Here is a 22399-nt window from a genome sequence, read left to right on the forward strand (position 1 = left end):
AAAGCAAGCCCTGTGTCAGCCTGGACGTACTGATCCAGTCATGCTTTTGCCTCCATTAATGCAGGGCCTTAGAGTGCCCCCTAAAGGAAGCTACAGGCACTACAAGTCCCTGCGTGAAATGGGAGAACACTAAGTCTGGCCCCGCCTCTCCTTGTTGATACTGATAACCTATGGCGTAGCTAAGTGGGGCCACAGGGGCCACAGGGGCCTGCCCCCCCCCCCCCCAAAAAAAAAAATTTTGTCCGGGCCTCTGGTTTTGCTGGCAGGGGACCCCAACCCCCCGCCAGCTGAAGCCTTGTTTAGCGCCGGTCTCCGGCGCCACTGCATTGCCTGCCCTGCTCTCTCTTCCTCTTCACATCCTGCACACTCCTTTAAGTGAAACTGAGCATGCAGGACGTGTGGAAGAGAGAGCAGGGCAGGGAGTATGGCGGCGCTGGACACTGGCGCTGGAGAAGGGTTTAGCTGGCGGGGGTTGGGGAACCCCCGGTGGCAAAGGTATTTGCTACAGTGGGGTGCAGCAGGGCGGCGGGGGGAGCAGCGAGGCAGTGGGGGGGGGGCAAGGCGGAGTGGCAGACTAAAATGTGCCCCCCCCCACCTCGGGCTGTGGCCCCCTCCCACCGCTAGGTCTGCCTACGCCTCTGCTGGTAACCATAAGCCATTTGTTCCTGTGTGCACATATCTTATATAAACCAGGCTGGAGGGACAGGGGGCCTGAACTCCAGACTAATCCATGGTTAGGATGTTCAAAGTTGTGCAGTAACTGTGACAAGAACCGCTGTTCTCCAATCAAGGTCATAAGCATTCAACACAGAGATGGTGTAAACCAGTGTTTCCCCAAGTCGGTCCTGGAGTACCCCCTGCCTTGCCAGTCAGGTTTTCAGGATATCCACCATCAATATACATGAAGATATTTGCATACAATTGAGGCACATTGTGGATATCCTGAAAACCTCACTGGCAAGGGGGTACTCCAGGACCGACTTAGGAAACACTGCTGTAAAACACATCTGGGGGGGGGGGGAGAGGGGGTGCAAAGCACTCTAATTTCAAGGGGCACCGGCAGATCCCTTGAGAGGAATGCTCGCTTCTGCCTCCCTGTGGCCGAGCTCCTTGTGTGCAGTGATGTACTAACCGAACAACCTGTACCAGAAATGCAGTTGAGCCTAAGCACTTTGATGAGGAAGGAGGGGGAAGACTAGATTCCATTTCGGTGCCACCCAAGACGTTGAAACTTAAAGAAGTGACAGCTCCCCTCTAAAGCATTCGGTGATGGACCAGAAAATCCCAGCATACTCTTGGATGGAACTGGTGTTGCCCACTCCAGTCAATAGGAGAACAATCCAGTTGAAAAGAAATGTACTCAGAAGGGGCTCCTGCAGGGATCTGACCTGTAAAATGGTCTTTGTCCATTGTATGATATTTTCCCAGAGTAGCAGATTGTAAAATTGTAGCTGGGTTTTCTACATTAGGGTATTCTGACTCAACCAATTCATTAAAATCTCTCAAATCATGTACAATCCTCCACTTAGTTTCACCTTTTTGCCTCAGGCAATAAGGGCGTGTTATAGGACGAATTGCTAATCTCAATTATTCCATGGGCTAGTAATCGCTGAATCTCAGGAGCTATGCCTTTAATAGCATCTTGGCTAAGAGGGTATTGTGATCTTTTAGGACCTTCTCCTGGATCTTTTAACTCTATTATTACCTTCTTCACAGAGGTAGCATTCCCATATGGGTTATTTTCTGTAGCTCATACTTCATCATGCCCTTCTAATGGGAATGCATTAAAAATGTCTTGTGACTTAGAGAAAAAAATGTCTCAATGACAATGCAAGCAAGGAGGGCACCGAAGGTGTAAAATCAATGTTAATACTAAACTGGGTCAAGAGATCTCATCCTAATAAGTTAACAACCATTTATTTACTCTAATAAGTTTTAGCATTATTATAAAAGAGAAAAAACTGAACTGTAAAGTGTTTTTCCTTTGCTAGAAGGGCTTGTTTTTCTGTTCAGTTCCCTTTAGAGGCAAGAAGGGAGAGCCCTATAAACACCATCAGTAGACCTGGCAGGTTGGTCTGGTGACCATACGTTGTGACCCAACACTGATTACCTTCAGAGTCTTCATCCTTTCCTTATGAGGTCATCCTGTGATGACATAATTGAGCACCTTCTCCCCATGGACACACCTACATCTTTTTCTTCCTTATCCATGAGCTTGCCTGAGGTTTGGGCGATCCACCTAGCCCTCAAATGACTTTGCCAAAGTGCTGCACTGTCACCGCCTGTCTCCTTCTCCTGGTCTGTCCAATGCCTCGGGCTTTTGGCTGTGTGCAGTGCACCAAAGACGCCAGTAATGGCTTCTCCGTACTGCGTCAAGAGCTGGTTCCACGGAAAATCAAGGATACAGCCCTGAAGGGGAGAGCCGAACAACTCCTTGTGGGCATGGAGGGTCCTTTCTTCATTGACTATGCTGTCACTCACTTCACCGGGAAGATGGGTAAGTGGCAGGACAGTCGTTCCCACACTACAGCCAAGGCAGAGATTTCAGAAAGTGTGTCTGGGATTTCTGGAGACCTTGTCCATAGCAAGATAGGGCTAAAACCAAGGGTAACCTCCACTGCACTTGGCTGAGCTCTTTAGGCTGGGTGGTGGAATGAGTCTCTATCACTTCACCTACCCACTCCACCTCCATGTGCATACTCTGATGGGGGGAGGATAGGTGCATCCAGGGCTCAGACTTCCGAAGGGAATGATTTTACGTAACACAGTGATTCACAGCTTGAGGTTGAAGGTGCCACCCAATGAGTGTTGCGTTCAGTTCTGGTTTCCGTATCTCAAAAAAATATAGCAGAATTAGAAAAAGTTCAAAGAAGAGCGACCGAAATGATAAAGAGGATGGAACTCTTCTCCTTTGAGGAAAGGCTAAAGAAGTTAGGGCTCTTCAGCTTGGAAAAGAGAAGGATGAGGGGAGATATGATTGAGGTCTACCAAAATTCTGAGTGATGTAGAATTAAATCGATTTTTTACTCGTTCCAAAAGTACAAAGACAAGGGGACACTCAAGGAAGTTACATGGAAATATTTTTAAAACAAATAAATATTTTCACTCAAAGAATAGTTAAGCTCTGGAACTCTTTCCCAGAGGATGTAGAAACAGTGGTTAGCATATCTGGGTTTTAAAAAGGTTTGGACAAGTTCCTGGAAGAAAAGTCTATAGTCTGCTATTGAGACAGAGATGGGGGAAGCCACTGCTTGCCCTGGGATTGATAACATGGAATGTTGCCACGATTTGGGTTTCTGCCAGGTACTTGCGACCTGGATTGGCCACTGTTGGAAGCAGGATGCTGGGCTGGATGGACCTTCAGTCTGTCCCAATATGGCAATTCTTATGTGCTTATATGTACTAACCGGTTAAGCGTTGGTGCCACTGAATAGCAGCAGATAATCCTGCATAAGTGATATAACCGTCCTGGAGCCTCTCCTGCCAAGTTAAATCACTTTGAATAGTGATTCCAGGTTTATTTACAGTCAGGCCAGGGCATGGAAAGCTTAACTTAAAATATTTGCTATCTAAGAACCCTGGACTTGAGTTTGTGCCTGAGGCTCTAAGTAAAACATAGTTCTTAAGCCACTCCTTAAGCTTGGTAAATAGGGGAATCCTCACTCTTCCATGTTATACCTTGGATTCAGTGTAGACTCCTTCACCAACTCCATTTTCTCACCCACCAGGGTGGAAACCTCTTCTAGTTTCGCACCTGGGAGAGTCCTTTTGGGAAGCTCTGTCTCAACTGCAAATGTTTCTCCTAATTCTTCAGCCTTTACCAGCCCTACACACGGAGAGAACTGTAAGCAAGAGGTCCAGGGGACACCTTCACTCTCCTCCTTCCCATAGCACAAACAATGAACTTTATTTATCCAGATTTCTATTCTGCACAATCCTACGTTCTTGGATTACAAAAATGACATACACAATCATTAAAACACATTTCCAAGACGGGAGTTGGTGAAGGTGAAAATGGTAATGGAATTCAAACGTGCATGGGATAAATACAAAGGAATCCTGTTTAGAAGGAATGGATCCACGGAATCATAGCGGAGATTGGGTGGCGACGCCGGTAATTGGGAAACGAAATCAGTGCTGGACAGACTTCTACAGTCTGCGCCCTGATCATGACTGAATAGATATGGAAATTTCAAGACCAGTGCTGGGCAGACTTCTACAGTCTGTACCCTGAAAATGGAAGGACAAATCAAACTCAGGTATAAAGTATCGCAGACCATGTAAAATGAGTTTATCTTGTTGGGCAGACTGGATGGACTGTACAGCTAGTTTTCAGGATACCCACAATGAATATGCATGAGAGAGATTTGCATACTCAGGACACACCCAGTCAGGATTTCAAGATATTCATGATGAATATGTACAAGATAAATTTGCATACTTGGGACTCATTCAGCCACTCAAGTTTTCAGCATACCTGCAATAAATATGCACGAGATAGTATCTCAATTGTATGCAAATCTCTCTCGTGCATAGTTATTGTGGGTATCCTGAAAATCTGTCCAGCTGGGTGTATACTGAGGACTGGATTGAGAACCTCTGCCCTAGAGGTTTGAGAAGCAGGCAAGCTGGAGTTCAAGTTGTGCTCCTTGACTCACCCTCCCAGTCCCATTCTCTAATTCCATTAATGCTCATCTTTAAGGGTATGTTCTGCTGCCATTTAAACTATCTCCAGCTCCCCTGGATGGAAAGGTGTTTGAATTGGTCTCCAGATGTCCTCACCCATCCCTAGTTAAACCTCTGACTGGTAAAGGTACACAAGCAAGCGCCCCCCCCCCCCCCCCCCCCCCGTTGCAATCCCTCTGCTCTTCTCTTGAGGATGTCCGACAATTCACAGCTGGCATCCCTTCTCCCCTTATCCCACAGAAATTGAAGATTACAACCAGCTGGTGGAAGAGATCAAACATACAACCGCTCTGATGCAGAACAGTCATCTAACAGGTAAGAGGAGGGATGAAAGAGTACACAGCACTGACAAGAGCTATACTGACTTTATGTGAGCTACGTAGAGATCTCAGAACTGGGGCACTTCTTCTCCCCCCTCACAACCAGAAACATCACTCTGCAATAGCCTGAACCTGGCCCATTTCGGAAGGTAAGCAGGGTTGGGTCTGGCCAGGAAATCACCAGTAAACCAGATGCCATGATCTGGAGGAAGCAATGGTAAAATCGCATCAGTATCCTGCAGAGAATGTTACAGTCGCATGCTATGTTGGCGGGTTTGACGGCATCTTTGCAGACGCTACAGCATTGCAGCGATTTCGGTATTCCATTGTTTCCATCTTGCACCTACTCATTATCAATCTGTCCCCTGTTAAGAGAGTGACCCCCTGAGGCAGACGAGTGCCAAAACATGGCCCCATGTTGGGTCGAATACATGAGTGGTGCCTAATAAATAATTCCTATATGATCCATTTGGTTGCAAGGGTCTTCTTGCTCCACCCCTACTTCTGGATTTGACAGTCACATGCTGAACAGTGATCCCCATCATTCTCTACAGTGCCTCCTGTTGGGAGAGGCTGGGACTACAGGACCTAGGATCTCCCCCATACCCAGTGCTCCTGCACCATCCCCTACAGCGCCTGCTGCTGGGAGAGGCTGGAAGTGTAGGAGCAATGAGTTCCTCCACTATCAATGCTCCTAAAGCAGAGAATCTTGCATGCCAGATCCCATGCAACACAGAAGTTTGGAGAGAACGAGAAGGTGGGGCAGAAGGCTCTGGTAAGGCTGTTCAACCAGGCTTTTAATGGAAGAAGTAACTAATGTGTTAGTCTCACCAGTGGCGTTCCTAGAGCGGCTGACACCTGGGGCGGATCGCCAATGCGCCCCCCCCCCACCCCGGGTGCAGCGCCCCCCCCCCCCCCGGCGAAATGACACCTCTCCCCCCCCACGGCAAAACGACACCCCCCCGGGTGCATTTTTACCTGCTGGGGGGGGAGGGTGCCATGCGCCTGTCGGCTTTGTTCGTTCCATGCTCCCTCTGCCCCAGAACAGGAAGTAACCTGTTCCGGGGCAGAGGGAGCACGGAACGAGTGGAGCAGACAGGCGCGCGGCACCCCCCCCCCCCCCCCAGCGACGTGCACCCAGGGCGGACTGCACCCACCGCCCCCCCCCTAGGAACGCCACTGAGTCTCACTCACATAAACACACACAAGGAGTGACTGCAGTGGGACATGTTTACCCACTCCTACCCTAGCTGAGATAATATTTAATCACCTCTCTGACCTCATGTGAACCTTTCTTTAAATTAGTCACCTTATTTTCTAACTCCCTAAGCCATTCTATTACGTATCGTGTTGACATTGTAAGTAGTATACTATGCCATACTTTGTATTGTTGTTTGAATATTTTTACTGCTGTAATTGTCTACTGCTCATGTTTATTCTTACTGTACACTGTCTTGAATGAATTCCTTCAAAAAGGCAGTAAATAAATCCTAATAAATAAAGAAAAGGTGAAATCATACTGGAACATGTACATGGGCAATGTTACCAATGAGTTCCCCATTCAGAGGGAAGGGGACAAACTGTGCCAGTCCTGGGTGTACCCAAGTGCATGCTGGGACTTCTAGTCTTGCTTTTCTTAAGGAATGCAATACAGAAATCTGAACTAAAAGGTCCCAGCATGCAATGGAGTAAACCCAGAACTGGCTCAGCTTGTCCCTTCAGACATGGAGCTGTACATTCTCGACACCTGTGTTGTGCATTTTTCAGACCAAGCTTTGCTGGATGCCTTGGTAGAATACAGGCAAAACATTACCCTTAAGATGAAGACCCCGCTGAAGGACTATCACAACAAGGGTAGGCATTGAACTGTCCCACCTAGCCTCCTATTCACTATCACCCAAGTGGCTGCGTCTCTCTCCATCTTTCCAGGGAGTCTCCAGCCCTTCACAATGTCTCCCCCTTTCCTCCACCTCCTCTCTGGTTTTATCTCAGCTTTTCTCCTCCTCTGGGTCTCCCCCTACCTTCATCTTCTCTTGGGTTTTATGTCAGCTTTTCTCCTCCTCTGGGTCTCCCTCCACCTCCACCTCCTCTCGGGTTTTATCTCAGTTTTTCTTCTCCTCTGGGTCTCCCCCTACCTCCACCTCCTCTCAGGATTTATGTCAGCTTTTCTCCTCCTCTGAGTCTCCCCCTACCTCCACCTCCTCTCTGGTTTTATCTCAGCTTTTCTCCTCCTCTGGGGGTCTCTCCCTACTTCTCTATCAGCTTTTCTCCTTCTCTGGGTCTCTCCCTACCTCCACCTCTTCTCCATCAGCTTGTCTGGTGCTCCGGCTGTCTCTCCCTACCTCCAGCTCCTCTCTGCTTCTCTGTCGGCTGGTCCCATCCATTTCTTCTCGGCAGCATGGGGAACGCCGTTTGGAACTTTGCACGGTTGGCCAGCGGCAAGACTGCCTCAAGGTTACGGCCGTCGCTGTGGTCGGAGCTCGGGATGGCAATGGTGGTACCGCTTCTCAAGCTTTGGTGCAATTTCTCCTTTTTATGCCCCTCTACCCGATTCCAAAAAGTTGTGCGCACAAGTTATAGAGTACTGGCAGTCAAGTGCGTAACTTAACTTAATAATGAGCTCTTAACTGATGTTAATGAGCAATAGTTGGTTATAATTGCTGTTAATTGGCATTCATTAGCCATTACGCACGTAACTGCCCTAAACTGGGATTCTACAAAATGTGCGGACAGTTTCCATAGTGCACAATTGGAAGGGGGTGTGACCTGGGAGGAGCCTGGGCAGGTCAGGGGCTTGTCCAGCACTGACGCTCGTCAGTTACAGAATACCAGCAGCTGCTTACCTAGCGCCTATTCTGCTTAGGGAGCCTGATTTTAGACAAGCTCTTGAGAATTACCATTCTGTATTTCCCCGTTAGCGGCGAAGATTGAAGAAAGCCATTTCTTTATGACCGAAACCACCCATGTCCCTGCCCTCCTCTCTCTGTCTCTGTATCCCTTCCCCCCCCCCCCCCACTCCAATATTCAGCGCTATTTAACCATCCAGAAACAGCTCCTGATCGGTTAAATAGCGGCTTAACCGGATATCCGCAAATATTCAGGCCTATCTTTGACTGGTTTCAACTTTAACTTTAAACCGGCCAAAAAATACACCGGATATTCAGTGCCAGTCACTGGAATAGCCCCGGCCATGGATATCCGGTCTCACCACCGCCTGCGGCAGTTAGCCGGGCTGCCTCCGTCCCTCTGGCTCTGTAGGATCAACCGTCCCGCTATCTCATTCTCCCCTTGCTCTTTTAATTTCCGCTGATTGAGGTCAAAACTTGGTTCTGAAACATCTTTTTTTTTCTTCCTTTTCAGCGTGTTCCAAAGAAATTTGCCGTAAGTACAGCATTTTCCATGACTCACCTAGGAATGGCCCCCTCTGCGCAAGCTCAGCCTGGCTGTGGCGAGGTCATTCCCCCTTGGACCGGGAGTGTGTCCTGAGCCAGACCAATCGCCTTGGCCAGGGTTCAGGGAGAGAGACACAATTTGGACCAAGCCCTTTTCTGGGCAGCCCAGTATAATCTGTGTTAAGGCCTCCAAAGTGGGACCAATAGGGGTGGGGAGACCCCCAGACCCAGGCTGTGAGGCTCTCGCATACAGTCTGTAACAGTAAAACAGCGGACGCAGGTTAGAGCAAACAGCCAGTTACGTTAAATTAGGCACTAATTGATCTTAGTTCATTGGTGCTAATTTGAAGTCATGTGCGTAACCGGCCATAGTTCATATTTTATAACTTTACTGTGTAATTCTTTTTAGAGGCCAACCAAATTTTAGTTTCGGTTTTGGATTCATCACCAAAACAAACCTGAAATCTGGGTTTGGGTTTGCCAGTGCATTTGCGACTGAAACCAAAACTCTTTGTCCCCTCTCCCAACTGCCCGTAGGCCCAACTGCTCAACCGAGCACACTCCCATCCCCACCCTTGAGGAAGACAAGTCCCCCCACCAACCTGGCCCCTTGAGCGTCAGTAGGCCCTCCCTGGGCCTACCCTAACAAGCCCTGGGGTTAGTGGCCTCTTCGGAGACAGGAAAGATCCCTGCTCTTTCCTGGCCGATGCCGCTGCTGATTTAAAATGGCTGCTGAGACTTCCCGCGGGAGGTCCCGGCAGCTACAGTGAGACTGACACAGACATAAGCACAAGCAACTAATAGCAGTTAGACCTGACCATTTACACCTGCCACTCAGCTAGCACCTAAAGTTAGAAATATAACTGCAGAAATACACTACTAATTATACAATTCACGCTTAGCGCACACACTTTAGACAGCTTTTGGAGAATCACCCCCTATGGGTGATGCACCACGTCCACCATTGCGCTCAGTCCCTCTTCTGGAAGATGTGTTTCCTGGTATCAGACACACACTTGGCTCGTCCTCTCCTCTCTGCAGGGCATCTGGTCCGTAAGGTCTTTGACTGTACTAAATGCAAGATGGTGAAACCCAAGTGTCTGTCCAAACGCCACTGTTTCGGTAAGAACCATTTTCTGTCCTAGCGGAGTTTGGGAGCGGTTTGGGAGTTTCCTTCGGGGTCTCTCTTTTGTGACCCTGCTCCCTTTCAGGTGAAAAGGAGGCATGATGGAGATATTGAAAGTGGGGGACATGTACGGATGCCATTGCTGAATCAGTTCTGGGAGAAATTGGGGGCAGAAGGATGCTGGGTGGCCTGTGTTTGGCTCATAAGTGAATAATATGCATCTCGTTCCGCCTTCACTCTCTGTGAAGCTCAGGGTTATGGGAAATGCCCCAAAGATTCAAGAGTCAGAGGTGGTTCTCATTCATCCATCCCGGCTGTACCCTTCTCCCCCTCCCCACCCTCCAGATGTTTCAAACTATCAGATCCCTACAGCAAGATTCCTGTTTCATCCCCTCCCCCTGCTGCTCCAGGGTTTTCTCCCTCCTTCTCTCACTTGATTGGGAGTAGGGACCATAGAACAGCTGAAGTTCTCTCTATGGAGTAGCTGAAGGTTGCACCCTGGAGAGAACAATCAGGCATGACTCCAAGATCCGAGCTGAACCTCTATCAGGTGGAGTAGGTATGTGCCTAGAGTGGCATAGTCATGACAATCAAGATGTCTACGTTCAACATGTCCTATCTTCCCCCCAATGGTGTTCTGCAACTTTGCTTCCCTTCCCTCTTTTACCACCTCTGCGGTGACACCAACGGGTCCCATTGCCTCCGAACTTGCTATTTCAGAAGAGGCGGGACCCAGTAGGCCTTGAGCAGATGCTCAAGTCTTGCTATGTTGTGTCAGCAAGCTGAATGACATGCCAGTGACAGTGTGGAGGAGGTAAGGAAGGGAAGAGAAGCCACTGAACACCTTGGGGAGATGCTGGACACCACGGGAGGGGGGATAGGGAAGGAAAGAGAACCACAAGGGAGAAGAGGGAAGAAGAGAGATGCTGGACATGATGGGGGGGGGGGGGAAATAAGGAAGGATGAAGATGCTGTACATCATGGCAGAGGAAATAGGGAAGCAGGGAGATGCTGTATACCATGTGGGGAAGGAATAAAGAAGGAGAGAGATGCTGGACATCACGGGGGGGGGGGGGGGGGTGCAGGGAAGGGGAGATGGTACGTGTAAAGGGAGTAAGGGTAGAGGGCCTGGAGCCGCCCTCAGGTAGGGGAGTGCACATTTAAAGGTTGCCTAGGATGTCAGATATCCTTGGGCTGATCTGACTGGGATCCCATCTAGTGCAAAATTCAAGGGTTCCTCAGCAGAGGAAACTGGAATTATTTTTTTCCAAGCACGTTTGAGCTCGGTAACTCTATAATATGCCTTCCCCAGAGAGCTTAGAGTCTACAAGAAGCCAGGAGCTAGAAAGGGAGGTAAAGAGCAGATCTAAACAGGATTCCCTCTGAGGGAGGGCGATAAGTCACTTTATGTTCTATACCTCAACCCTAATTCCCGCTTCTGTCACTTTCTACGAATGTGGGACCCTGGTGTATGTGATTTTGGGGCCAGGTGCCTTAATATCCCACTAAGATAGAGCAAGACTGTCTAGCATTCCTCGTCTGACCCATGTCCTTTCTTTCTTTGTCCGAACCCAGTGGATACCCAGGAGAGGATCACGCTCAGGTTTAACCAGAAGGCAGAGGCAGCCAACCTGGCCCGCAGGGGCTTGATCACCGTGAGTGCCATGGGCATCATCACCTTCCTGGTGCTTCTCACCATGTAAGTGGCATCCTCGTGTCCCTGAATTGTGTGTTTATTATTTAAAAACAAGAACGGGTTGAATAGGCTCTGCAGCACAAAGAACATAAGCAGAAGAGCTATCAGAAGCCAACGCAAGTTCAAAACCTGTTTATGTGACTACGAGGTGCCTTAAATGAGATGGGATGAGGTCTGGGACTTGATATACCACCTTTCTGTGGTTACAATCAAAGCTGTCTCTGTATTATATACAGGTACTTATTTTGGACCTAGGGCAGTGGAGGGTTAAGTGACTTGCCCAGAGATAGAGAGGAGAGCAGGCCTAGATTGGTCAACTTTTAACCAACTTCCCTATGAGGAAAGGCTGAAGCATCTAGGGCTCTTCAGCTTGGAGAAGAGACGGCTGAGGGGAGATATGATAGACGTGTATAAAATAATGAGTGGAGTGGAATGGGTAGATGTGAATTGCTTATTTACTCTTTCCAAAAATACCAGGGCTTGTGATTAAGCTACAAAATAGTAAATTTAAAACGAATCGGATAACATTTTTCTTCACTCAATGTGTAATTAAACTCTGGAATTTGTTGCCAAAGAATGTGGTAAAGGCAATTAGCTTAACAGGGTTTTAAAAAAATCTGCCATTATTAAATTGGACTTGGAGAAAATCCACTGCTTATTTCTGGGATAAGCAGCATAAAATGTTTTGTACTTTTTTGGGATCTTGCCAGGTATTTGTGACCTGGATTGACCACTGTTGGAAACAGGATGCTGGGCTTGATGGACCTTTGGTCTGTCCCAGTGTGGCAATACTATGTACTTATGCTTCCAAAAATGTGTTATCATTTAATACAAAAATCCATAACGTCCCATGGGGGGAGGATAATGCACAATTGCACGCCATTTATAGAATCTGGAAGATAGAGCTGTACCTGCTGCGGAGCAGATATAACTTTTGGGTGGGAGCTTTGAGACTCCATTATAGAGATCTTTAGATGTATAGGGTGGAGATATGTGCTTTGAAAGTCTATAAAACGATAATCTCTTTCTCCCGTGTCTTTAAATACCCTTCTAAACAGTAAGCTCTTCTGGAAGGGGACTTATTCTGTCTTTCTCTCGCTTTTCCTCCAGGGCTCTCACGCACAAGAGAAATTTAAAGATTCTAGGGGGCACGAGCCAGCGAGGGGTGACAAACACCACGGAGAAGAAATTGGACAAGCTGCCCCAGGTTTGTAAGGAGAGGGGCAAGGATACCAAATAGGCATTGACGGGGACCAGTACGTGGAATAAAGCAAGAGAAACGGACGGAGCAGGAGGGATGCAGCCCTCAAGAGTGCAACGTCAAGAGTGGACAAATTCTCCTCTGGTGACAGAAGCAGGACTGTTCTTTCCCTGGATTGTAATTTGATGTTAATAAAATCACATAGGCCAGAGATTAAACAGTGCACATCCTGATTAAAGTCCAGGCTCTTCCTTGGACCTTTCTTCTAACCCCAGCCCCTGTCTCACTGACACCTGAGCTCTCTTAGAGTCCCCGAGTTATATCACAAACTACTTCTTTTAATAGAATTCAAGGTTCATTTTTAATCAGGCGATCTCATTCTTTAAGCAGTGAAATTTCAGCCTCTACAACAAGACGTGGAGGGGAAAGATTAGGGAAGGAGGAGGAGGAGGAGACAGGTAGACTTCTGATCCAAGCTTGGACTCCCTCTCCAAGCTGTCACTCCGAGATGCCAGGTCTGTAGAGGTTCCATACTTCCAGCACCTTCATGGACTGCGTCCCTTGATGTCCTGCATTCTTCTCTTGTGATAGACACAGAAGTAGTACCTGAAAGACAACCCCAAAGAGCATGTGGAAAAGGTTTCAATGCCTGCGTGGCCGGTGAACAGGATTTTAAGACTAGATGCAGCTTGCTTTAGAGCTACTTCCGCTGCTGTTCTCCAGGAACACAGTGCCTGCTTTTCCCTGGTTGAGGGTGGGCAGAGGAGGGTTATCTGAATTGCTGTCTCCATTCCAGCTACCCCTCCTCCTGCATGAAGACTAGGGGGCTGAGCCAAGCATTGAGCCTGGAGAAGAATCCCTGTCTTCTCATAACCTTACAACCACCAGATCCCAACAGGAGAAGGAATTAGAACCATGGAACGGGAGTGGCCAAGGAACGTTTAGTACAAGAAGAGTGCTGGGCAGACTTCTAAGGTCTACGCCCTGAGAATGGCAAGGACAAATCAAACTCGGGTATAAAGTATCACATACAATGTAAAATAAGTTTATCTTGTTGGGCAGACTGGTTGGCCCGTTCAGGTTTTTATCTGCCGTCATTTACTATGTTACTATGTACATCTGAGCACAGAGGTTGGGAGCCCCTAAATTAACTCATATGATTGCTGCCGCCCTACTGGCATGTAGGCATTCGCCTAGTTTGTCAGTGCCTTAATCCTGATAAAATAACAACAACAAAAAATCTTCAAAATCTTTGAATCAAAGCATGATTGAAGCAAATAGTCGAGGACCAGTACTCACAGGAGCAGGATGGAGGCCAGGCCCACCGATTCACAGACAAAGAACAGATATAGGTAAACCTCTCTCTTTTCTGCTTCCAGAGAATCTTCCTCTACCAGGGGAGAAGACCAGAAGCAAATGATTCACTGGGGGCTTCACCATGACCCCTTCAGGATGACCCACTTCACCCACATCCACCTAAACAGATCACAGTTCAGTTCTTCCCTTTGTCCCATTGTACGCTGGGAAATGTAGTTCCAATTACCCCCTTGAGAAAAGTTGGAACTCTCTCTCTTTACATGGACTGCGGGCAAAACCCAAACTGGATCAGCCAGTCTAGGTCGATCTGGGAGAGGAGGCCACCCCTAGTTCTCTATAGCTAGGAGATCACTCTTTCCAGCCAAAACATTTCAGCTTTACCCCCTCTTACAATCATATTCATGGACAGGGATAGGTGAACCTAGGAAACAAATAGGCAAGTGGTCCACTAGTCCCAGTAAAATGGAAGTCAAAGAAACAGACACAATGAAGGTACATAAAGCCGGATAAAAAGGCGCCCGACATGACTTAAAACCACTAAGATTCATTAGTATAACATGAACTTAAAATTGAAAAGTATTTATAAATAGATCAGGGCTACTGAGAGACTGAGCTGGGCCTGTGGCAAGGCCGCCCCTGGGACCCCCCCCCCCAAGGCCGCCACGGCGCAGTCCCCAGTCTCCACCCACCCACCCCCGGCCCCGTCAACAGCCCCCCTCCATCCACCTTCCATTCAAATCACAGCGCCTCACCTCCGTGTGAAAGAGCAGCAGCGGCAGATCGCCTCCCTTCGGGCCTTCCCTCCCTGTGTCCCGCCCTCGTGGAAGCTACATCAGACGAAGGCGGGAAATGAAAGAGAAACTCACCAGAGCCGCCAGACACAGTGGGGGGGGGGGGGGGGGGGGGAGGGAAAATGAAAAGAAACTCACCAGAGCCTCCAGACACTGTAGGGGTGGGGGGGATTTGTACTGGCTGGAAAAACTTTCATTTTCTGTCTGACTTGCACATATCCAGTATGTTTTAAAACAAAATTTTATTAGACCCTTTTTGAGATAAAAAAAAAAAAGTATACATCAAAAGTTAACTGTTTCAATTTTACCAGGGTGTATTGACACTATCACACCTTAAGGGTACTTATTTGTATTATGTGTACAGTTTATTTATTGATCTATTTATTTATATATACTTTTCAATTTTATGTTCATTTTTAAGTTCATGTTATACTAATGAATATGGTGTTTTAAAGTCAATTGGTTTTAAGTTATACCATGTTCTTTTTTGGTTTATGTTTACATCCATTTTCATGCTAGCTTGTTTATTAGTATAAGTATTGCCCCTGAAGCAGCTCTGCTGGGCGAAACACAGCTGTGTTAGGTGACTTTTTTAATCCAGCTTTTTTAATATCTACCTTCATCGTGTCAGCTTCTTCAACTTCCATTTTACAGGGATAGGCGGAGTCAGGCTCTATAAAATCCTGCCAGGTACATGTGACCTGAATTGGTTATTTTGGATGAAGGATATTGAGCTCAGTGGTGCTTCGGTTTGGCACATCTTACACTCTTATGATTTTGCTTCTCTCCCTACTTTTGCAGGCGTCTGACAATCCCTGTTAATTTGGAGCCCTTTGATAATGCCAAGAAGGTCATCTTCGATGTCTCCTTCTCGTGACCTCTCATGGTGAGGAGAAGGCAAAAAGGATTCTGAGAATTGATATAACCAGGAAGATTTCAGGCCAAGGAGATTCAGTCCTGGCTTCGCTGCCAGGGCAGGCTGAGGGCTACTGTCCCTGAGCTTGAGGCTCAGACTTTCCTGTTAATATAGAGCCATTGGACATGACTCCGACAGGTGTAGAATGAGTGAAATGATGATAGTGAATTATATATGACAGCAGGATATTCTGCTCTTCACTCACATCTCCTAATCTTCCACACCCTGTAAAACTGGTCTCTGCCCCCCAGACAAAAAAAGACAGACCTACAAAATTTACCTGCACACACTGCTCCATCAAAGCAGTGACCTCGGACCCGCAGACAGGACCAACAGTCCAGGACTGGACCCTCAATTACAGCTGTAGGGGGAGAGGGAGGAGAAAAAGAATCAGCTTAAGTGTTAGGTTGGAGCCCTTCCAAGAATATGTTGGAGAATTGGCATTGGGGGCACCAGAACAGGATCTCTTAAAACTAGGGTTACCATACGGGCCGGCCTACGGATATCTTATCCTCTCCTCCCATTACCTTACTGTACTGCCCTGGTGGTCTAGTGAGCCCCCTCTTTCCTGCCCAGAGCGGCTGTAGACTGTCTCTTGTTGCCTCTGGACCCGGCGCCAATTCAAAATGGCCGTCGAGAGTTCAAGCAGCAGCCTCGCAAGACTTCTGCAGAAGTCTTGCAAGGTCACTCGGCAGCCATTTTGAATCAGTGCCAGTACGGGAGGCAGCAAGACACTCTGCAGCCACTCCAGGCAGGAAAGAGGGGGCTCTTTCCTGCCTCGAAGAAGTCAGTAGACCACCAGGGCAAGGGGAGGGGAACAGGGCTGCCGAGAGACTGGGCCGGGCACGGGGCAAGGCCGCCACTGGGACCCCGCCCCCAAGGTCATTGTCATCGTTCTACGCCCCCCCCCCTGGCCACCGCATCGCAGTTCCCACCCGACCCCCTCCGTCTGTCACCTGGCCGGGCCCCTGCATTGAAATCATCACAGCTCCTCACCTGTCACCTCGCTCCATGACTGAAAGCGCAGCAGCAGCAGATCGGATTCGCCTCCCTTCGGGCCTTCCCTCCCTGTGTCCCGCCCTCGCAGAAGTTACATCAGACGAGGGCAGGACACAGGGAGGGAAGGCCCGAAGGGAGGTGAATCCGATCTGCTGCTGCTGCGCTTTCAGTCACGGAGGTGACAGGTGAGGCGCTACGATGATTTCAATGCAGGGGGCCCGGCCCGGTGGCGGATGGAGGGGGGCGGGTGGGGCCAAGGGCGGGTGAGATCGAGGACTGCGGCACCGGGCCCCCCTTGGAGGCCCAGGCCCGGGGAACAATGCTTGGTTCAAGAGGTGGGAACAGAAGGGGATATATCTACTGAAACATGTAATGGGCAGTGGTTTGGACTCCAGATATGTTTCTCCGCTCAAACCTAGTTCCGGAGGGCTCTTATATAACTCCTTATAAAAATGGTGAAATACCTGGCTAATCTCCTTATCAGTACAAACTAAGTGTCCCTTGGAGTCTTGAATATGCAATATCCCCTGGGGGCGTGCTCTTGGTCTCACCAATTTGGCCAACAGCCTACCCGTTTTATTACCGTGTTTATAGAGCTGGTATTTATAAAATGTCTGAGATTTGACCGCCCTTTGATGTAGCAATGAATTTAATGCCACCTGCGTCACGATTACTAGTTGCTGGGCCTTCCCCGACTTCTCCACACCAAATCTCTTCCTAGCCCTACATAACTGCTCCCCCAATCTCAATATCTCCCGATCACGTAGTTTCCTTCTCCTATGCATGTAACTAATTATTTCGCCCCTTAATACCGCTTTCGCGGCCTCCCAGTATAGAATTGGGTCGCTCACATGTTCAGCATTATTACTCGCATACTGATGCCAACAGTCAGTTATGTGTTCTCTGAATTTCGCGTCCCTTTATAATTAAATTGGGAATTGCCAACTTTTGGGCCTTTTATCTACCAAGCCCACAGTCCACTCCATCAATACCCAAGCATGATCTGATATTAGATATGGTCCCGACTCCACTCTCTCCACCCTCCCGAATTCCCCCCTTGAAATTAAAATATAGTCGATTCTTGCCTGGGAGGAGTACCATACAAATTGTTCATTATTAGTGTTAGAGCTACCTGTGACTATAGGAATAAAGGTAGCTGCATATGTATTAGCAGGGAATATCTGATATTATACAGTGTATGTGTTTTCTTGATTCCTATTAAAATTAATAAAAAGATTCAAACATAAAGCAAAATATGGGGAGGGAAAAACGGAATTCTACTCACTGCAGTCCTCAGAACAGGCTGAAAAGAAAACAAAGCGTGATTAGTCTAAGTTTCATGTTAATTCAGAAAAAGATTTCAATAGAGACCCCCTCCCCATGACCGGCGTTAAACATACAGGGGCCTGAGACAGATATTTGGGAAGGGGCCCCAAAGACTGCCAGCAGGCTGAATTTTCTTAACCTTCAAATAGGCTTGGAGCCCCTTAAGCATGTCCCTGGTTTTCCCCCTCCCCACAACCAACCAATGCTGGCCTTGCCTCTACCCACACAGCTCCTAAGAGAGAGCCTTTTCTCTGCTTTGTACCTCATTCCTGTCCTAGAGCACCCCTGCCTTTCAACACATAGCTCTTAAAGTGTACCTTGTTCTTAGCCAAAGCTCACCCACAGCTCTCACCCACCCCCTCTTCACCTATTGACAGCGTTTGAACCCCCTGCTTACAGAGCTCAGAAAAATCCCAAGACTTTGGCGTCAGCCTTCCATTACCCAAATTGAAAAATTTATCCAAGGCGATCCGTACGAGCTCCTTCATGGAGCCCTTGAGTCCGAGCATGTGCAGCTGGAAAATATTAACACCTGAAAAGAAAGGGAGGAAGTTACGACTCGTGTGGTAATCCTACATTTCAATAGGGATTGGGCGACCCAACATTTTTTCATTTAATTTTGTTTCTCGTGTCGTGGGCAGCTTTGTTCATTGTGAGGCCCCTTTACAAAGGTACAATAGGCAAAACAAGACTACCTTAGCACACAGCGGTAATTTCAGATTTGGTGCGTGACCATACCACAGGACAATTTTTTTTTTATTTCCTCCTCTTGGCGGCCCTGACCATGCCTTTGTTTAGGCTTGTAACTGCCACTCTGCCCAGGTTACCTTTTTCTCTCTCCACCTTCTTACCTTTCCAGGGTCTCGTCTTTATATCTTGCAGCTTGGATGTCAGCGTGGACTTCAGAGCCATAACGCTCCGGACATCTACACTTGAAACACAACACAATCAGGCTTCCATCTTTCGACACTGAGCCTTGCCTTTTAGGAAATATTAGGACCTTAATGTCTATATCAGGGGTTCATGACCTAGCTCTCGGGAGACATCGAGTCTGTCTGTGTTTCTAGATGTCCAGAATGAATATGCACAAGAAATTGGAGTGGAGGAGTGGCCTAGTGGGAAAATGTGGGATACAAATGCAACAATGTGGAATACAAATGGTTAGAGTGTTGGACTTTGGTCCTGGGGAACTGGTTTCGATTCCCACTGCAGGCACAGGCAGCTCCTTGTGACTCTGGGCAAGTCACTTAACCCTCCATTGCCCCAGGTACAAATAAGTACCTAAGCCACATTGAGCCTGCCATGAGTGGGAAAGCGCGGGTACAAATTAAAAAATTTTTTTTTTGCATGCACTGCCTCCACTGCACACAAATCTATCTCAGGCATATCCATTGTGGATATCTTGAAACCCCAACTGGCTCAGTGTTAGCTTGCAATCTTAGGACCCCAGAGGTAGATTCTAAGAAGATTTGAATGTTGGTCATACATAGGACGACAACTCACCTCTTCCATGCAAATTAAGAACAGTCCAAAGAAAACAATTTAATGCAGTGTGCCTGCCATGGATGGCCTGTGTGGGATGGAGAGGACTGGGGGACCAGGTATAGAACCTCACTGTGGAGTCTAATTGCTTATGTTGCTTGTTTACTCATAAATACATAAGTATTGCCATACTGGGACAGACCAAAGGTCCATCAAGCCTAGCATCCTGTTTCCAACAGTGGCCAATCCAGGTCACAAATACCTGGCAAGATCCCAAAAATATTTCAATACATTTTATGCTGCTTATCCCAGAAATAGTGGATTTTCCCCGTCCAATTTAATAATGGTCTATGGACTTTTCCTTTAGGAAGCCGTCCAGACCCTTTTGTAAACCCCACTAAGCTAACCGCCTTTACCACATTCTCTGGCAACAAATTCCAAACATACAAGGACTAGGGGGCAGACAATGAAGCTACTAAGTAGTAAATTTAAAACAAATTGGAAAAAAATATTTCTTCACTTAATATGTAGTTAAAGTCTGAAATGTGTTGCCAGAGAATGTGGTAAAAGCAGTTAGCTTAGCAGGGTTTAAAAAAAGGTTTGGCTAAATTCATAGAAGTCGATAAACCATTATTAAGATGAACTTGGGAAAATCCACTGCTTATTTCTAGGAGAAGCAGCATAAAACCTGTTTTACTCTTTTGGGATCTTGCCAGGCACTTGGACCTGAATTGGCCACTGTTGGAAACAGGATACCGGGTTTGATGGACCATCAGCCTGTTCCAGTAAGGCAACGGCTTATGTACTTGTGAAAAGCAGAGCCAAAAGTGAAAAGCACAGTTACTCAATGATAGGGTCCGCCCTGCAGTCTGCTGCCCTTTTTCTGAACTTAAGCACCACCCTGGAGGCTAAATTCCCATGTGAAAGGATTACTTTGGATTTTTGTGTGGGAAGCTGCTGTCTGAATCCTAGCCCTCATAAGGGTGGCCATGCAATGGGATACTGCTAAATGAACCTGGCTTTGTTCTCTCTGAAGTTGAAACCATTAGCCAATGGTTGACTACATCTTGATCTCTGTATGCTGTTTCTACTTTGCAGTAACCAAGTGTTTGCTTTAAATCAAAAAATGATATTGACATTTTTTTAATCAATTGATTGGACCTACTACAGACCTGCCAATAAGGTGTAGTTTTACAGACACTGGATTTGAATTTTAGTTTTTAAATAAAGTTTATTTGATCACATTTTTAACTTGCTTAGTTCCAAAAGCAACACCAGGCAGCACTGCACACAGGCATTTTGCAAACTTGTGCTTGAGGCGTTATAGTTCAGAGACTGGAGTAGGTCCCTTCTCCAGAGGGCTTACATTTTAAGGAGTCCTTTTACTAAGCAGCGGTAAGCACTGCTGCGGGCTTCCCACCTGCCAAAACGCAGTACTGTGATGGGGCATGCTTACTTTAGGCATCTGCACACGCTTCCCAGTCCTTTTAGTGCCGAGGGCCATAGCTGCCGAGAGGGTGGGGGCAAGGGGGACAAAATTCCCCAGGCCTCCAAGGGGGGCCCGGTGCCGCAGTCCCACCCGCCCTCTGTCGTCGACTGCCAGCGGGCCGGGCCCCCTGCATTGAAATCACAGTGCCTCTCACCTCCGTGTGAAAGCGCGGCAGACAGCAGCAGATCGCCTCCCTTCGGGCCTCCTTCCCTCCCTGTGTCCCGCCGTTGGTTGACGTAACTTCCGCGAGGGCGGGACACAGGGAGGGAAGGAAGCCTGAAGGGAAGCGATCTGCTGCCCTGCTGCCTGCAGCGCTTTCACACGGAGGTAAAAGGCGCTGTGATTTCAATGCAGGGGTCCCGGCCTGGTGGCAGATGGAGGGGGGCGGGTGGGGAGGGAGCGGCAGTGGCAACCTCAGGGGGGGTGAGGGGAGAGTGGCAGCGGCGATCTCAGGGGGGGGCCCAGGGGCGGCCTTGCCCCGGGCCCAGCCCAGTCTCTCGGTGGCCCAGCCCTAATCTGTTAGCACAGCTACATCGCTGTACGCCAACCGATCACCGAGCGGTTAGCGCAAGCCCTTTCCATTTGGAAATTCTCATCTAAAAAAGAATAATTTTAATAAACTTCAAAAAAAAACCCTCAAGGATGGAGGGGGAGGGATGAACTATAGCTTTATGTCAATGCGAGTCAGCCATTTTGAAATGTGGGGCACCTTAGGACAAAGCCTTACTTCATGGGTTCTCAACCCAGTCCTCTGGCCACACCAAGCCAGTCTGGTTTTCAAGGTATCCACAATGAATATGGCGTAGCCAGACCTCGCGGTGGGAGGGGACCACAGCCCAAAGTGGGGGGAGGGGGCTCATTTGGTCTGGCGCCTTACCGCTCCCCATCCACTGCCGCTGTAAATACCTTAGCTGCTCTGTCTTCCTGTCCTGCACATTCCTTCAGTTTCACTAAAAGCAGCATGCTGGACGGGAGGGGAAGAGAGAGCAGATCAGGGCAGAAGACCGGCTCTGGACAAAGGCTTCAGCTTGCATGGGTTGTGGACCCCCCCGCCAGCAAAACCAGGGGCCCAAAGGAAATGGGGGGGGGGGGCCCAGGCCCCTGTGGCCTCATGTAGCTACGCCACTGGAACATACATGAGATAAATTTACATGCACTGCCTCCAATGTATGCAAGTCTCTCTCATTCGTATTCATTTGCTGGCTTGGAATGGCCTAAAGACTGGGTTGAGAATCCTTGCTTTACTTCATATAAAATGGATATATCCCACCATCTTGCTGCTTGGTCACCAGGAGGCGCTATCTCATGGCTGATACCTTGAGACTAGACAGTTCTAGGCCTGGCTGTGATGTTTTCCCTTCTTCAGCCCTGTTAGGTGGTCCTTCCTTACCCAGAATCCTCTGGTACTTCTTCTTAAAGTAAGTGGGATAGATGTCCAACATGCCTTTGAGCTGATAAGTGCAGAGCTCGTTTCTGCCTGGAACATTTGGGGGCACCACTTTGTCCAACAGGTGTTCAAGGGCAGTGACAAACTTCCGGTCACAGCCAAAAAGGCCGGAGGATGTCAAATTGAGTTGGCCAGGAGTCCCAGGGATAGACAGGCCTAGGAGAGCTAGAACCCAGAGGTTCACAGCCATCACAGGGGCATCCGTGGACAT

General features: G+C 48.1%; 2 protein-coding genes across 2 annotated transcripts; one reads left to right on the forward strand and one right to left on the reverse strand.

Annotated features, from left to right (window-relative positions):
- Positions 1 to 2307: 2307 nt before the first annotated feature.
- IZUMO2 (IZUMO family member 2) lies at positions 2308 to 12460 on the forward strand. Its single transcript, XM_030194958.1, has 7 exons — positions 2308 to 2497; positions 4927 to 5001; positions 6774 to 6860; positions 8367 to 8387; positions 9440 to 9520; positions 11100 to 11223; positions 12331 to 12460. The coding sequence occupies exons 1-7, from the start codon at positions 2308 to 2310 to the stop codon at positions 12458 to 12460; spliced, it is 708 nt and encodes a 235-aa protein (XP_030050818.1).
- Positions 12461 to 12795: 335 nt separating this feature from the next.
- IZUMO3 (IZUMO family member 3) lies at positions 12796 to 22399 on the reverse strand. Its single transcript, XM_030194959.1, has 7 exons — positions 22132 to 22399; positions 18622 to 18696; positions 18213 to 18302; positions 17730 to 17747; positions 15726 to 15806; positions 13721 to 13811; positions 12796 to 13027 (listed from the first exon to the last, which is right to left on the reverse strand). The coding sequence occupies exons 1-7, from the start codon at positions 22397 to 22399 to the stop codon at positions 12967 to 12969; spliced, it is 684 nt and encodes a 227-aa protein (XP_030050819.1). The 3' UTR covers positions 12796 to 12966.

Source organism: Microcaecilia unicolor, chromosome 3, assembly GCF_901765095.1.
Source record: "Microcaecilia unicolor chromosome 3, aMicUni1.1, whole genome shotgun sequence".
Lineage (NCBI taxonomy): Eukaryota > Metazoa > Chordata > Amphibia > Gymnophiona > Siphonopidae > Microcaecilia > Microcaecilia unicolor.